Raw genomic sequence first — 13,953 nt, forward strand, 5'->3', positions numbered from 1 at the left:
AGAAGAAGAAGAAGAAGAAGAAGAAGAAGAAGAAGAAGAAGAAGAAGAAGAAGAAGAAAAAGAAAACATAAAAAAAAATGGCAGAGTAAATTTTCAGTCAAGGCCCTCGAAACATAAGAAACATATTCTCAAATGTTGCTGCCTGAGAACCATTGGAAAACAGAAAAATCAAAAATTCTTCCATCATAAATCTTACACTCTGAAGTTTATGTGGAAATGGATACAATTAAGGCTTTTAGACAGATGAACCCAGTTGCTGATGCATGAATCTTATATCACACATTACATTTAAAGTATTACATTAATGGCCAAGGGACTGGTATTTTTTTCATCCTCAGTTACTGGATAGGCTTTGATATTTTATGCATAACCTTGAAACAGATTCTCCTAGCAAGACAAACAATTGGATTTCCTCTTCCCCCTTTAGGGCATATATACACTGACGTTCACTTAAGAGTTACAGATCCCTTCTTCTGCAATGCTTTCTTTCTATGGCATTTAGGGAACTTCCTGCATGGACTTCTACTTCTTGTTCACTGATTGTTACATACCAAGGTTTAAGGAGAAAGGGTTAAATATTCTCAATCTTCGCATTACTAGTTCCTAGCGGAGTCCTTAAACTGATAAAGAGCTAATAAAAAGCTAATAAAACACTAATAAATACGGTTAATAAATGCATAGAGTCTACTATTCTAAAAAAAATTCGTTGTTTAAGATGTATTTTACCATTATATGCCCATTGGGTTTGTTCATGAGGGTACCAGTGACTAAGGAGGCCAGAGGTGTCAGAGAACCCTGGAGCTGGAGTCAGAAGGACAGAGCTGTGAGTCATCTATGCACTGGGACCTGAACTTGAGTCCTCTGAGAGAGCAGTATGTGCTCTTAACCATTGTGCTATCTCTGCAGTGCGAGAGTATATCCTTTCATTTTATTCTCCTTAATTTTTTAAGTATAACTACATCATTTCCCTGATTCCTACCTCTAGTCATCTCCATGGACTAATGCTGACCCCTTTATTTCATTATGGTCTCTATTTCTCTAATTGTTTTACAAATACATAATTCATATGTAAATAATTATTTATATATTATATGTTTTAATTATATGCATATATATAAATGTATCCCACCCAGTCCATATAATATTACTTGCATGTTTATGATCTTAGAATATATTCTTTTGCATCAAAACCTCAGAAACAGCAGAGACCTTCAAGTTAGGATCCGTTTCCTCCTCTTATCAGATCACATTCCAACTGGGTGAAGCTGCTCCCTTGTTTCCCAGGTGAATTATCTGGGGATCTACAAGGGACTGCATCTTTGTCAGATACTGGGAGCAATGAAAAGTTGAACTTCGTGATCAAAGTTCTTAAACTCAGAAACTCTTAGAAGATGAGCCTATTGGAAGACTACGTTTAGCGTGTCTCTAAGGGTCTGTTGCATAGAGAGATGGCCAATCATCTTTGACTTTGCAATTCCTACTGAAGTCTGCTGCTTTCCCCTTCTTGGTGTCATTAAAAGAATATAGCATTGGTCATATGCAAATACTCTGCAAATCCTCTGAGAGTCTCTGGGTCACAATGATGATTTAGCTCTCACAGGGAAGGGCAGCATCTGAGCCCATCCATCTCTGTAAATCCCAGAGGAAGTTTCTCCATGTTTCTTCGTGATTTGATAAGAAAATGAGGCTCGATGAAATTTTAGTGAAAGTTGGGATAAAGGGTTCGCAGTCAGTATTTGATGGCTCCAGGAACTAAACCATGATCAACTGACTCTGAAATAAGGCCTTTCACATTATCTACCTGAAATTCTGAGGGTGGAGAGAAAAAAAAAAAAAGAATCCCCGGGTTAAGATGTATTAAATAATACCAAACATCTATGGCTCAACATACATGCTAATTAATCAATAAATAACACCTCTGTAGGCAAGTTTCTTCTAGATTAACACGAGAGAGGGTCCCAGATAAATACTGGTCACTGACAGAAACTCAGTTTTTATTTTAGAACCTTTCAAGGAAGTTTGCTTGTAAAGGCAAGTTATTTTCCTTGGCAATATACCCAGCCCCTATATAAACACTGACTTAAAGAACCCTGGCCCTCCGTTCGTTGCCTTGTACTGTTGAGAGTGGGCGTTCTAAAACAAAAAGCTTCAACAGAAATTAACAGCAACTACAATGATATAGCAACATCTCCCATGGCTAGTAGTGTTTCCTCTGGAAAGAGATTTGGAAAGGGAGGTTGGAATTTTTCTTAATCTGAAAAGAATTCTGTCCCCCATCTCTCTACTCCTGTCTCTCCCGTTTCTGCATCCTCTTCCTCTGTGTTGGAGTGCATTCTGACCACTATGCTTGGGTGGAAAGTTGAAAGACAGCAAACCTGCTACAGCCAGCCAGTGCTCCTGATGGGTGGATGAGCAAAGTTCTAGGGCTGAGCGTTCCTTTCTCAGCTCCTGGCCGTGCAGGCGCTCGCGGATACCTGCCCTGCTTGGCGCCGCACTGAAGATTCGCCGCGGTGGAACAGTTGAGTCTCCATCTGGCTACCAACCCACCCGAGCTTTCTTCTCCTCCATTACCACCTTCCTGCCTCCCCCTCCTCCCCCTCCTTTCCGTCTTCCCTCTCCACCCCCGCCCCCAATCTCCTCCTCTTTTTCTCACTACAAGCGGTTGCTGATGCTGAAGCCGAGCGTCACTTCGGCTCCCACGGCAGACATGGCGACATTGACAGTGGTCCAGCCGCTTACTCTGGACAGAGGTAAGGGAGCGACTGGTCCGTCAGGCCACACAGTCCGCACCGCTTCGCCCTCCGCCCTGCCCAGTCCCACAGGGAAGGCAGGATGCGCTCGGTCAGGGGCAACTGGGGGAGGTGGATCAGCCCAGGAGGGTTTCGCGCCCGGAGCAGGACACTTTCTTCCCCTCTCTCCTCGCCTGCTCCCCGCCGCCCCTTCTTGCTGCGCTCGCCGGGGCGTGGGTGCTTGCCAGGGCTCGGATGCTTCAGCTGCCAGTCTCAGTCCCTTGCAGGGTCGCCTCCGGGCCCCGGCTTTGTTGGAGAGGATGCGCGAGGACCGCTGAGCGCTGGTGACTGGAGGTTGGAGAGGGGCAGAGAAAGCTCTCCCAGCTAGAGCTGCTAAGGGACCAGTAGGGAAGCCAGCTGCCAACTGCCGGCGCGGGGACCGGGAGGGAGGAAGTTTGTCCCCGCGCTGGAGATGAGGGGTCCGTGCAGCTGCGGTGACTCGGAGATCGCCCAGGGCGGCAGGGCGCTTGGCTGGGTGGCTGGGTGCAAAGCCGCGGGGCTGCCGAGCCAGGGCGCTGCCCTCGGGCGAAAGGGCAGAGCAGAGCCCGGGCAACCTTCGCCGGCTCGGGGACACCGCATCCCGGAGCCACGCCGGCTTGGCTCCAGCTTCCCGTCCGGAGCTGCCGCTCCGGTCGTGGTACTTCCTCAGCCTGCAGTTCCAGGGAGGTAGCAACTCCTGTTTTCTGCTCCAGCAAACCTTGTTCTTCACCAGCCAAGTGCACCTCAGTGCCTGGGCTGCAGAAGGCGCGGAGACAAAGCGCAGGCTGGGTAACTGTTTAACTTCTAGCCTGTGACCTGTGCGTCCTACTCTTTGGGAAACAGCATTTGCTCAAATTTTCCTAAACCTGGTTACCGGTTTCTCCTCTAGGATCGGGCCCTGTCTAGTGCACCCGAATAGTACTTGGAGGTGGATGGGAGTTTCCTTTCTGCCTCACCAGGTCCAGTTACTAGGGCGCCAGAGTCCCAGCTCTGCAGAGAGAGGGCACCTCTAGCTCCGGGTCCGCAGCGGCGGGGCTTAGGACCCGGTGTAGCCATTTGAAAATGCTGTGCTTAGAAGAAAATGATTTAGCCCTTGTCCCTCTAAAATTTCTCTTTCTGGAGGATTAAACTAGCGGGCCCAGCAAGGCAAAAAGAGCATCGTACTGCGAGCACAGTGGCAAAGCTGGTAAACTGTGTTTGAGGTTCTTAATTTGGAGAGATCGCTGGTGACTTTAACTCAATCTCTTGGTGCCAGAATGGATATTATGCAGTGCCCATAGCAACCTTACTTAGGGTAAGAGTTGAAAAATAATTGATTTTTATGTTGGGAAATGTTCGTTTACAAGCTTGCAAATTAATAACAGCAAAGAGCTCAGAAGTCCGTCGTATAATCTATGATTTTAGTCCCAATATCATCTGTACTAAGCAGGATAAATCCATTGCTGGTAAGAGCCAAGCAGATGGCAGGCTATTAAAAACGATGGGTTTCCCAAGTATTTCTGTTTTAATGTGATGAGCTCTTCTATTGTCCCATTACTGAATTACAGTCATTAAACATCCCAAGTTTAACTATATTAAACATCCCAAGTTCTAACTATGTTAGAAGCAAACACTCCAAGAAGACAGCATACCCAAGCAAATTTACATCCCACCACTACTATTAGCAGTACAACTCGTCCACTTTGGGGGAGTTTATCTTAACCCTTAGATGCCCCAGCCAGCTGTCCAGAGGAGACCAAGATTTAAAGTGTGTTCTTGTTTATATTCGGATGTTACCTGTCCTTCTGTAATTAGATCCATAGAGTAAGTAACGCAGAAAGCGATGCCAGGCCATCTATGTGAACATCTGATTACTGAATGAACCACTGGCTTTAACTACTTGGTGTGTAAGAAGACCATAAAGTTATCTTCCCTGTACTTCACTGTGATGGTACCTTTAGTTACATAATTTTATTAGATTGATGAAGTATGGGATTCTAAACTTTGTCCCGGTTTGGTTGGGCATTAGGACACTAGGGTATGATAATTGTGAAGCTGTGCAGTATTAGCAGTCTGTAATTCAGTTATCCCTACTCATTGTTTGGCCACCTACTGGATATTTCAGTTGACTCCAAGCTTCCGGAGTGCCATTTGATACATTGGCTGGGCAGTGGTAGTCCATGCTATATACTCTAAATTTGCCCACTCAAAAGCTTTGGGCCCCATCAAGGCTTTTGTAACCCTTCTTTACTTGTCTCTCCCAGTGGGTAAAGCTCCTGGAGGAACAAAGCCATTTCTTAATTCATCTTTAAATTCCTCATTGTCCCTGACTTGTTATGGAGTACAAAGTTAATGTAGATTAGTGATACTGAACTGAAGTCTGGAGTAAATCAAGAACTGTTAATTATTCAGATTTCATACAGAACTGAGTACAATTCATGGAGTTACAGCACTGAAGAGCTAGCAAGGATGCTAGATTGGAGTACATAAGGCAGTGGTTATGAACCTTTTCCACATTAAGTTGGTGGATTTCCACCAGCCACAGCTGTTTGCCAATGTTGGGCCTTTTGTTTTTCAAGACTGGGTTTCTCTAAGTAGTCCTTGCTGTCCTGGGACTTGCTTTGTAGACCAGGCTAGCCTTGAACTCAGAGATCTGCCTGCCTTTGCCTCCTGAGTGCTGGGACTAAAAGCATGTGCCACCGGGCCCTAAGTAGGATTGCAACTAGTGGGCAACAGGGAAGAAGGAAATAGGACTCGTGTCAGGCATTACCAAGTGCATCTTACCAAATCAGAAGAGGTATGGTTAGGACTCCTGGTTCTTTTCTAGTATTTTCATTTACAGAAAAGAAACATTAATACTTTTAAGGCTATGCTACCTCTAAATGGGAGATTTGATTCTCAATTTGTGTCCTTTGGAATCAAGGATGTAGAGTCCATTGGGACAGTATAATAGCTGGAGGGGGAGTCAATATGAAAAGCATAGTATCCATAGAAGTAGAAAAAAATTGCATACATATGCCATAGAGTGTATCAAATGGAACTCCAGAAGCTTGGAATGACCTAAAGTCTCCAGTAGGTGGCTGAAAGATGAGACCTAAGTTGGAATAACTGAATTTTAGACTATTAATGCTGCACAGCTTCACAATGATCAGACCCAAATTCCTAATGCCCAAGTTTTTAAGGAAACAAGTCAAAGCTACAGGGTTGAAATTAAGACTTACTTGCCTCAAATTCCTATAACATAACTGAAAATAAGACTCTTAGAAGTCACACCCATCTTGAGTTTCTGTCTGGGAAGCAAGACTTTGAGACCAGGATGGTCCAAAGGAATAAAGAGGGTGACCCGGCTGCTTTCAAATCTCCGTGTATATCCCAAAACTGTTTTCTATCTCCCATCATGACATTGGATCAGCCAGCATTGCAGACCTCAGGGTAGCTGTGGACAGAGTAGACTCATATTTACTGTTTCTTGATATTCTTCATTTACTTACCGAGACCCTAATATAAGTCACACTTTATTTTGGGACCAGTATATATTGAGACAAATGACAATTCCGATTTCTGTTACAAGTAAGAGCTGGTAGGAAAGTTTGTTGTTTGTTTGTTTGTTTATTTTTGGCATACAAACAAGTCATCCATGCATTCATTCAATATACATTTATCACCTGTTGCATATTACATACTATGGCAGTAATTTTCAACCTGTGGGTCACAGGTTGAAACAACCCTTTCACAGGGGTTGCCTATCAGATATCCTGCATATCAGATATTTGCATTATGAGCCATAACAGCAACAAAACTACAGTTATGAAGTAACAACAAAAATAGTTTTATGGCAGGGTTGGGGGGTTACCACAGCATGAGGAATTGTACTGAACGGCCGCAGTGTTAGGAAAGTTAAGAACCACTGTGTTACAGGAACACAAGAAGAAAGGTTTCCTAGTCCTATGAATCGTAAGCACTTGCTAGGGAAGTCAAATGGTAAACAGACCGATTGACTAAGAGATACTGAGTGTCAGCATCACTCCAAATACTTCTCTAAGCATTGTGATAGTACCATAGTTAAAATCTAATGGTGTTGGCATGATTATGAGAGAGATACAATGTACAGGAATGAGGTTGCTGGAGAAAAGCTAAAACTGAACAAATGACAAAGAACCGCCGTCGTAGATATATTAGTCAAGGAAAGATCCCTTGAGATTGTGACATTTGAGAGGAGCACCAAATAAAGGGAGGAAACAAATTATCGATATTTGGGGGTGAATAGGCTCAGGATGAAGAACTGCCAGCCTCCCAGCACATCACAGTAGCTACTTTGAAAAAGCAAGCAAAAGAGGAGCTTTAGAAGAGCGATATCTAAAGATGGTGGCCAGGGGCCAGATGATGTGACTCATAACAATGATGTTAGATTACATGAGACTGTGCAAACAATCAGAGGGAGCAAACAATCAGAGAAGAGGCTAGGAGGGTGAGAGCTACCTGGTTAATGCAGCTCAAGGAAGTCTTACTGAGAAAGGAAAGCTTATAGTTCTTCACCTATTAATACAGTCCTGAGGAAAAGCAATCCTAGTGAAGTAAGTATGCATAACTGTAGTTCTATATTAACTACTTTGTTATCATCTGGTTAATACACTGATAGGAAAACAGTCAAAAAGATTAAGACAACTGAAGAATTAGTTATACCATAAAGATACAGCTTAGGTTAAAAAATTGGTTGTATAGGCCCTAGGAAATCTACAGCTCAGCTTTACACTGGGTTTTATTGCCAGGCTAATATATCATATATGATCATTTGATTCTCAAAGATACACTAAGTACTGTAATTTTCATAGAGCTGCACACAAATCTCCTTCTTGAATCCAGATGGCCTTTCTTAATATGGGATGGATAGTTATCTGGGCAGACAGCAGTGTAGACAACCAACAGTACCTAGGATTTACCCTTGAGCCTAAGGAAGATTCTGATGGGAGGAGCATGAAATTTACATCTTCCCAGCTTTAAAATGTCCTCAGACCCTCTTCCAATTTCCAAGGACTGGCTTGCCCAGATTTTAGTCTCCAAAACTAGAGGTGACCTTCAACTAAATTTGGGGCAACAAAGCAGAGTGCAGCTCCTGATACTTAATCCCGTCAACTTTATAGAAAACAGAAATGCTTCACAGTATTAAACACTGAGTCCTTCTGGGGACTTCCTGGGGATACAGTAGTTACAACTCTCATTCAAGTCCTGTTTCAAGGTCAGAAAGGAAAATATGAAAAAACCCTTTAGATGTTCACCCTTGCTTATTAACTTCCTCCCTTAAATTGAAACCAAATTGCTTTAAAAATAAAACAATGACTTCTAATGTGATAATTCAAACCCTCCTGTGTATAAAAATGAATAATTAATATTTTCCTATGGAGTCAGAGAGATAACTCTGCAGTTAAGAGTAAGTACTGATCCCAGGAACCAAATTGTTTCCCTGCTCCTGTTTCTGTTGACTCATAATACCTGTCACACCAGCTCCAGACCACCCAATGCCTCTGATTTTATCCAGTACTTGGCTCATGTGGTCATATTCTCAGACATTAAAAAAAATGCATATGTGCACAGTTAAAAATAAAACGAATATTTTAAATACATTTCTAGGAGTTGATTAAAATTACACAATTTAAAATTCTTGGTGTTTGGTGACACGATCAATAGCTGACAATCTATTTTGGTTCTCACACAAGGTAAATGTTATAACCACCCTTCTCTACCTTTTCTGTGACTCGACCTCAATTTGGATAAGTTGCAAAGATACAAATGGAAATCATTATTTCTTGGCTTCTCTCAGTCATAATTTAAATTATTGATTAAATTAGTCTTAAGTGTATTTCCTCATTTTAACAGATCAAACTTTTGTCCTTTAAAGTTTCCATTAGGAAACTAAAAACTTTTATATTATGGATCTCAATATTATGGTGGGGGGGGTCATGAGGACAAAAATTGGATGTCAGTGAGGATCCCATATTTTTCATAGCAGTTGGGATGCATTTACACATTCTGTTTCCTCCTCACTTTTCAAGGCACACACAGCCTGTTACTTTATATATCTTCCAATTCGAGCTCTGGGCAGCCTAGAGCTTTTTTAATCAAATGATATTCACTAGTTTATATGAAATCTGTATTTATCTGAAAATTGTTTTTGCTCACAGTCCAAAGAAGTCCAGTCTCAGGCACCTCAGTTTTCAGTTTTTGTTTTTATTCTGAAGGATTTTTATGACAGAAAAAAATACAAGGAAGAAGAAAAATAAAGACTGTAATTGTAACTATAATTTCAAAGGTGCATGCCTGATTATCTTGACAGAGAGACAAAAGGATAGGGCTGCAGATACGTTGTATCTCATCCCAAGGCTTTGCCAACAGCTGCAGCCTGATACGCTCTAGCTCATGAAGATTACGTAGTTGCTCACTTTAAAAAATTATTTTCTGGAGGCACCAAAAAACACGTTACAAACTATTTTTATTGAATGTCTACTTTGGCATGGTCCTGCCATTCATGATATTAATGTTTTTGTTTTGCTGGTACATTTCTATGGGTCACTATAAGCTCCTAGCTATGTAGTAGGGCCTAAGAAATTAATTTTTTTAATACCAACCTAAAATAGTTCACAAGCAATGGTTACCTTAAGTTGTCACTTTGCTAGTGTGTGTGTGTGTGTGTGTGTGTGTGTGTTTGCATGTGTGTCTGTCTCTCTGTCTGCCTGTGTCTGCATGTGTCCCACCATGTGTCTGGAAATAATGAGTCACTTCTCTTAATAGTCATAGTTCCATCTCTACTTCGTGCATGGATCTTACTGTTTTAATTGGTGACTAAACCAAATATTTAGTCCCATAATCTGGTCATGAGGTACTAATAATTTTTATTTTTTTAAAGATTAATTTGTGTGTGTGTGCCTTGGTGCAAGAGTGCCAGATCCTCTGGAACTGAAGTCACAGAGAGTTGTAAGCTAATATGTGGGTGCTAGGAGTTGAACTTGGGTCCTCTGGAAGAGCAGCCAGTGATCTTAACCACTGAGCATCTCTCCAGCCCTGTGAAGACTTTTAGTAGTGTCAAGTGGGGCTGCAGAATCACCTGTCCCAGCCCAGTACACATACATAAGTATTCAGTGTTTTTGCTTTTCATAACCACCAATTAATGAACAACAGAACATGATAAACAGGTCAAGTTAGATTTATTCTGAAAGCACTCCCTGTTGACAAAAAACATCTTAAGAAGTCATAATCATCCCACCACCAATTCATTACCTCTAATCAATGGTAACAAGAAGTTTTTGAGACTGAGTTTTGCTAAGTCATGTGCTTACTGTACTTGAAGACTTGCCTAGTGGAAACAAATATGCCCAAAACCACTTAAAAGCCACATGGGACTGAATTTTCTTTTGCAGTTGTACTCAGACATCTGTCCATGTTGCCCAGAAAGCACAGAGCTCCTGGTTTAAACGAATCACCGTCAGTCTAGAAACACTGGAGCTATTTCAAGTCCACCTGGTTTTTGCTCTTTTTGTTTACTTGCTCAGTGTTGTCATAGTAACATTAATCCTGCATAAGGTCCTCTAGAAAAGAATTACCATTACCAAAAAAAGATAGATTAATGGAAGTCACAGAATGTTTACAGGATTTTAAACTTCCAAGTTAAATGTGGGGCTGGGGGGTGGGGGTGAGAAGTGATGGCTGGGTCTGTTGAACAGCCATGGGATACTGGACAATGTGGCCATGAGACTGATAAGGTGATACTTGAGGAAAATTACACAGCAGTAGGTTGAATAAGGAGCCTGGTTTTGCGAAAATCTATATGTTTTTAAGGAATGACAGACAGAACTATCTGATGCTTTCTCCTAGCAGAACATAAACCATCTTATTAAAGTAATAAAGTATTGACCATTAGAAAAGAAAGTGGGAGTTCTGCAGCAGGTACATGGGTTGGGGAGAATGGGCAGGTTGAATTTCATAAGCACAGCACAGCTGTATTCCACACTCAGGATGCCATTAGCTGAACAAGAGGTCTTGTTGAAAACATGGAGTGACGTCAAGTGGGCCTCTAGCAGCTGAATGCTGCTCTGTGAATGAATGCTTCTCAGTCCTCTCCATCATTCCTGAGACTCCAGCTGAGTGCCATGAATTTTATTTAATCAAATTTATTGGGGACATACGGTTTGGGAAAATAAGAAATAGTCGTGCCAACAATATCAGTATTCTAAGATTGTACCTAGCTAAAATGGCAGGTTACAGTGAAACAGATAAAATTCAATGGAGGGGAACATGTAGCTCTCATTCATTACTTGGAATCAAGTTAGCATGTGATTAGATTCATATCGATGGCACTGGTATATGACAGGGACAATCTTATTTAAGAGTGGTTGATTTGGAAAATATTGATCCTTTTATTTAATAAAGTCAAAACAAGCTGTGATTAAACCATCAAAATATTAAAAATCAATTTCTTTAAAATTAAAGGTAAAACATGTACCAATACTGTAATAAAACACTACTACTCCATAATCTGTGGGGAATTGTTTTAAGAATACTAAAAGTTCTCAAACTTAGGAATCCCTCTATGTTGGTGATTCCTGATGTTAGTGATGTTTGAAAGCACAACGAAAACGATCCCAGCTCAGGAAAGTTATTCAACTGAGATATAACGCACAACAGCAGACCTAACATTTTCCCACGTAGATAGTATAGTATCTAGAATTGTCAAGGTCTGCTTAAAAGTCACAATCACCCATCATTATGTTAACTAAAAGAAACACAAGGTAAATATCTAGATTCCCTCTTAGGAAGAAATGTTATCCCACTTAGCTGTGAAACACAGAGTTTCTAGACTGTAGGATGGTCCAATGTTAGAAACTATTTTACTCCAATGTTTTACACCTGTGATAAAAATCTAAGCTTAATATGTGATTTCAACACACACAGCTCTTAGTGACCTGTAGAAAGGTTTTTTCTTCAACATGATATGGATTAGCTATCAGCAATGTTGAATGATGTTTTTAAATGCTCAGGATGAAATTGTATATTTAAGCTCTAGAACAGTACAAGGGAAAAAGACTTAACCAATGCTATAAGATAAATAAATGTAAGCAAAAAAAAAATATGAACACTGAGCTGTCAAATGGCCTGTTTTCGGAGTGTTTGATTGTCAATTGAAAAGCTATTAGAAGGCATAATTGAATTTCCCAGAGTTAATCATTAATGCCACAAATCAGTGCTCACATATCCAAATAGTACTTAAAATAATAATCTTACATTCAAATAACAAGTTTTAAAAAGTCGATGAAAAGATAAAGGGCAATTACAAAATACAATAAAAAAGGCAGAACTAAAAGATGATACATTTTGACTGCCCACTGTGTCATATACCTGCTATATATTTGAGAATAGGAAATGAAGAGGAAAAAAAGGACAGTCAAGGTCTCTATCAATGATGTGCATGCTTTGCAGTTAGAGTAGACAGACAAAAGATTTAAATAGGTGAGAAAACAGTGGGACTCCATTGAACAATGCATACAGAGAACAGGGCAGAGGGAAACAGAAGCGAAAGCCACTTACACATTGAGTTCTGGAAGGCTACATGAGGACATGGCATCAGAGCAGAAGCAGGCATTGTGCAAAGAGGAATACATAAGTGCAAAGATTATCATTTCGATGAGTAAAGTGAAGGGAAAGGAAAGTCAGGGCACAGTAAAAAGGAGAAAAATAGATCAGAAAGGATGTAGAGTGGTCGGTAGCAATGCCTGCTTTAAAGATGTAAGGAGTGACGGATAGCCAATGCCGATGGAGACTGTAAATGGGCAGTGCATTGCTATGTTCCTTCCATTCCTCTTGTTTTCTCCATCATTTCAAGAGTACTGTCTTACTTAGGAAGCAACACAATGCTTAAAACCATGCTGGTCAGTGATGTCCTGCCTACAATTAATTGATAGCTATTCTGCTTTCTGCAACATCTACAGAAGTTTCTTAACTCTTCTTAGTTCCAGTTTTCCAATCTGTAAAGTGCAAATTGTAAAGCTGAGGCTGGAACCACGCTTAGGTTTGGGATCCAAAAGTTGTAGGAAGTTATTGGAAATGCTTAGTGATCCTAAGTGTTTTCTGTGTATGTAATTTGGTGTGTACATACATGCTCCCTAAGTTTTTCATTTTTTGATAGGTCAAGCACACATATACTATGGTGCTGGTAAGAAGGACAGAAGGCAAGGCATGGGTGTCAATCTTTGCTTTCTGCCTAGTTTGAGGCAGTCTCCTGTTCTGGCTGCTAATGTTCATTCATCTGCATTCTAGGCTACTTGGGACATATGTGTTTAAGGGAGTCTTCTGTCTCTACCTTCCATTTCGTTTCTAATATTTACCATTATATGCTTTGTGGTATCATAGTAATACAAATATAAGTTCCATAATATTTGCTGAGTAAATTATTATTTTGTCCTCCATAGTTTCATAGTAGTGCAAACAGGCAAAAAATGAAGAGAGTAGTATATTTTTATTAAAGAGATGTTCCCATATTTGTGTCCTTCAAAATTAGAATTGACCTCTTCTTAAAATTATTGAGCATTTTGTTTGTGCACATTGTCCAGGGAAATGTTGATTAACAGACTTCATTTATTTTTCAAGATAAACTTAAATATTGAATAATTGCTTTAAGTATGTGCTCAGTGGTGTTTTCCTATATATAAGTTAACCATACACAGATATTAAAAAAAGAGAAATGTACTAGGTAGGTAAGAAGTAAAGCAAAGAATGATTTTGGCTTCCCTTTTTTTTTAGAATTATTTAGTTTTAAAACATAGTATGATTCTCAAAAGCAGACATGATAGGTTGGGGGAGGAGGTTCCGGTCCAGCTGTCTGAATCCCTACTCAGTGTCTCCCTTTCTAGTAGTAGCCACATACCTTCATCTTACCATCTGTGAATGCTTGTTAGATTTTGTCAACTTGACACAAGCCAGAGTTACCTGGAAAGAGGATATGTCAGTTGAGGAGTTGTCTTCTGCATTGGTCTGTGGACCTGTCTTGGGGCATTTTCTTAAATGACAATTGGTATGGGAAGGTCTAGACCACTTATAGACAGTGCGACCTCTAGGTACGCGATCCCGGATTGTTTCATTAGAAATAAAAGTCCTGCTCTCTGCAACTCCTTCCATGGGTATTTGGTTCCCCCTTTTAAGAAGGAATGAAATGTCCACC

General features: G+C 40.7%; 2 protein-coding genes across 8 annotated transcripts in view; one reads left to right on the plus strand and one right to left on the minus strand.

The window, feature by feature from the left end:
• Nucleotides 1–13,953, minus strand: part of Acss3 (acyl-CoA synthetase short chain family member 3) — a 353,004-nt gene that overhangs the window by 337,261 nt on the left and 1,790 nt on the right. The window contains exon 1 of one of the 2 annotated variants that reach the window (XM_031348852.1): nucleotides 2,376–3,180. The exons of the other annotated variant lie outside the window; for it this stretch is intronic. The gene's annotated coding sequence lies outside the window, so the exon portion shown is untranslated. Of the gene's footprint in view, nucleotides 1–2,375; nucleotides 3,181–13,953 lie in introns of those variants that run through there. 2 annotated transcript variants of the gene reach the window in all.
• The window catches only part of Lin7a (lin-7 homolog A, crumbs cell polarity complex component), a 182,117-nt gene that overhangs the window by 28,037 nt on the left and 140,127 nt on the right, over nucleotides 1–13,953 (plus strand). The window contains exon 1 of one of the 6 annotated variants that reach the window (XM_031348855.1): nucleotides 2,184–2,750. The exons of 4 other annotated variants lie outside the window; for them this stretch is intronic. In XM_031348855.1, coding sequence (XP_031204715.1) covers nucleotides 2,669–2,750 — 82 coding nt within the window. In that variant the 5' untranslated portion in view covers nucleotides 2,184–2,668. Of the gene's footprint in view, nucleotides 1–2,183; nucleotides 2,751–3,431; nucleotides 3,452–13,953 lie in introns of those variants that run through there. One more of the 6 variants, XM_031348854.1, reaches the window with a different exon arrangement.

Source organism: Mastomys coucha, unplaced genomic scaffold (genome assembly GCF_008632895.1).
Source record: "Mastomys coucha isolate ucsf_1 unplaced genomic scaffold, UCSF_Mcou_1 pScaffold4, whole genome shotgun sequence".
NCBI classification, from domain to species: Eukaryota; Metazoa; Chordata; class Mammalia; order Rodentia; family Muridae; genus Mastomys; species Mastomys coucha.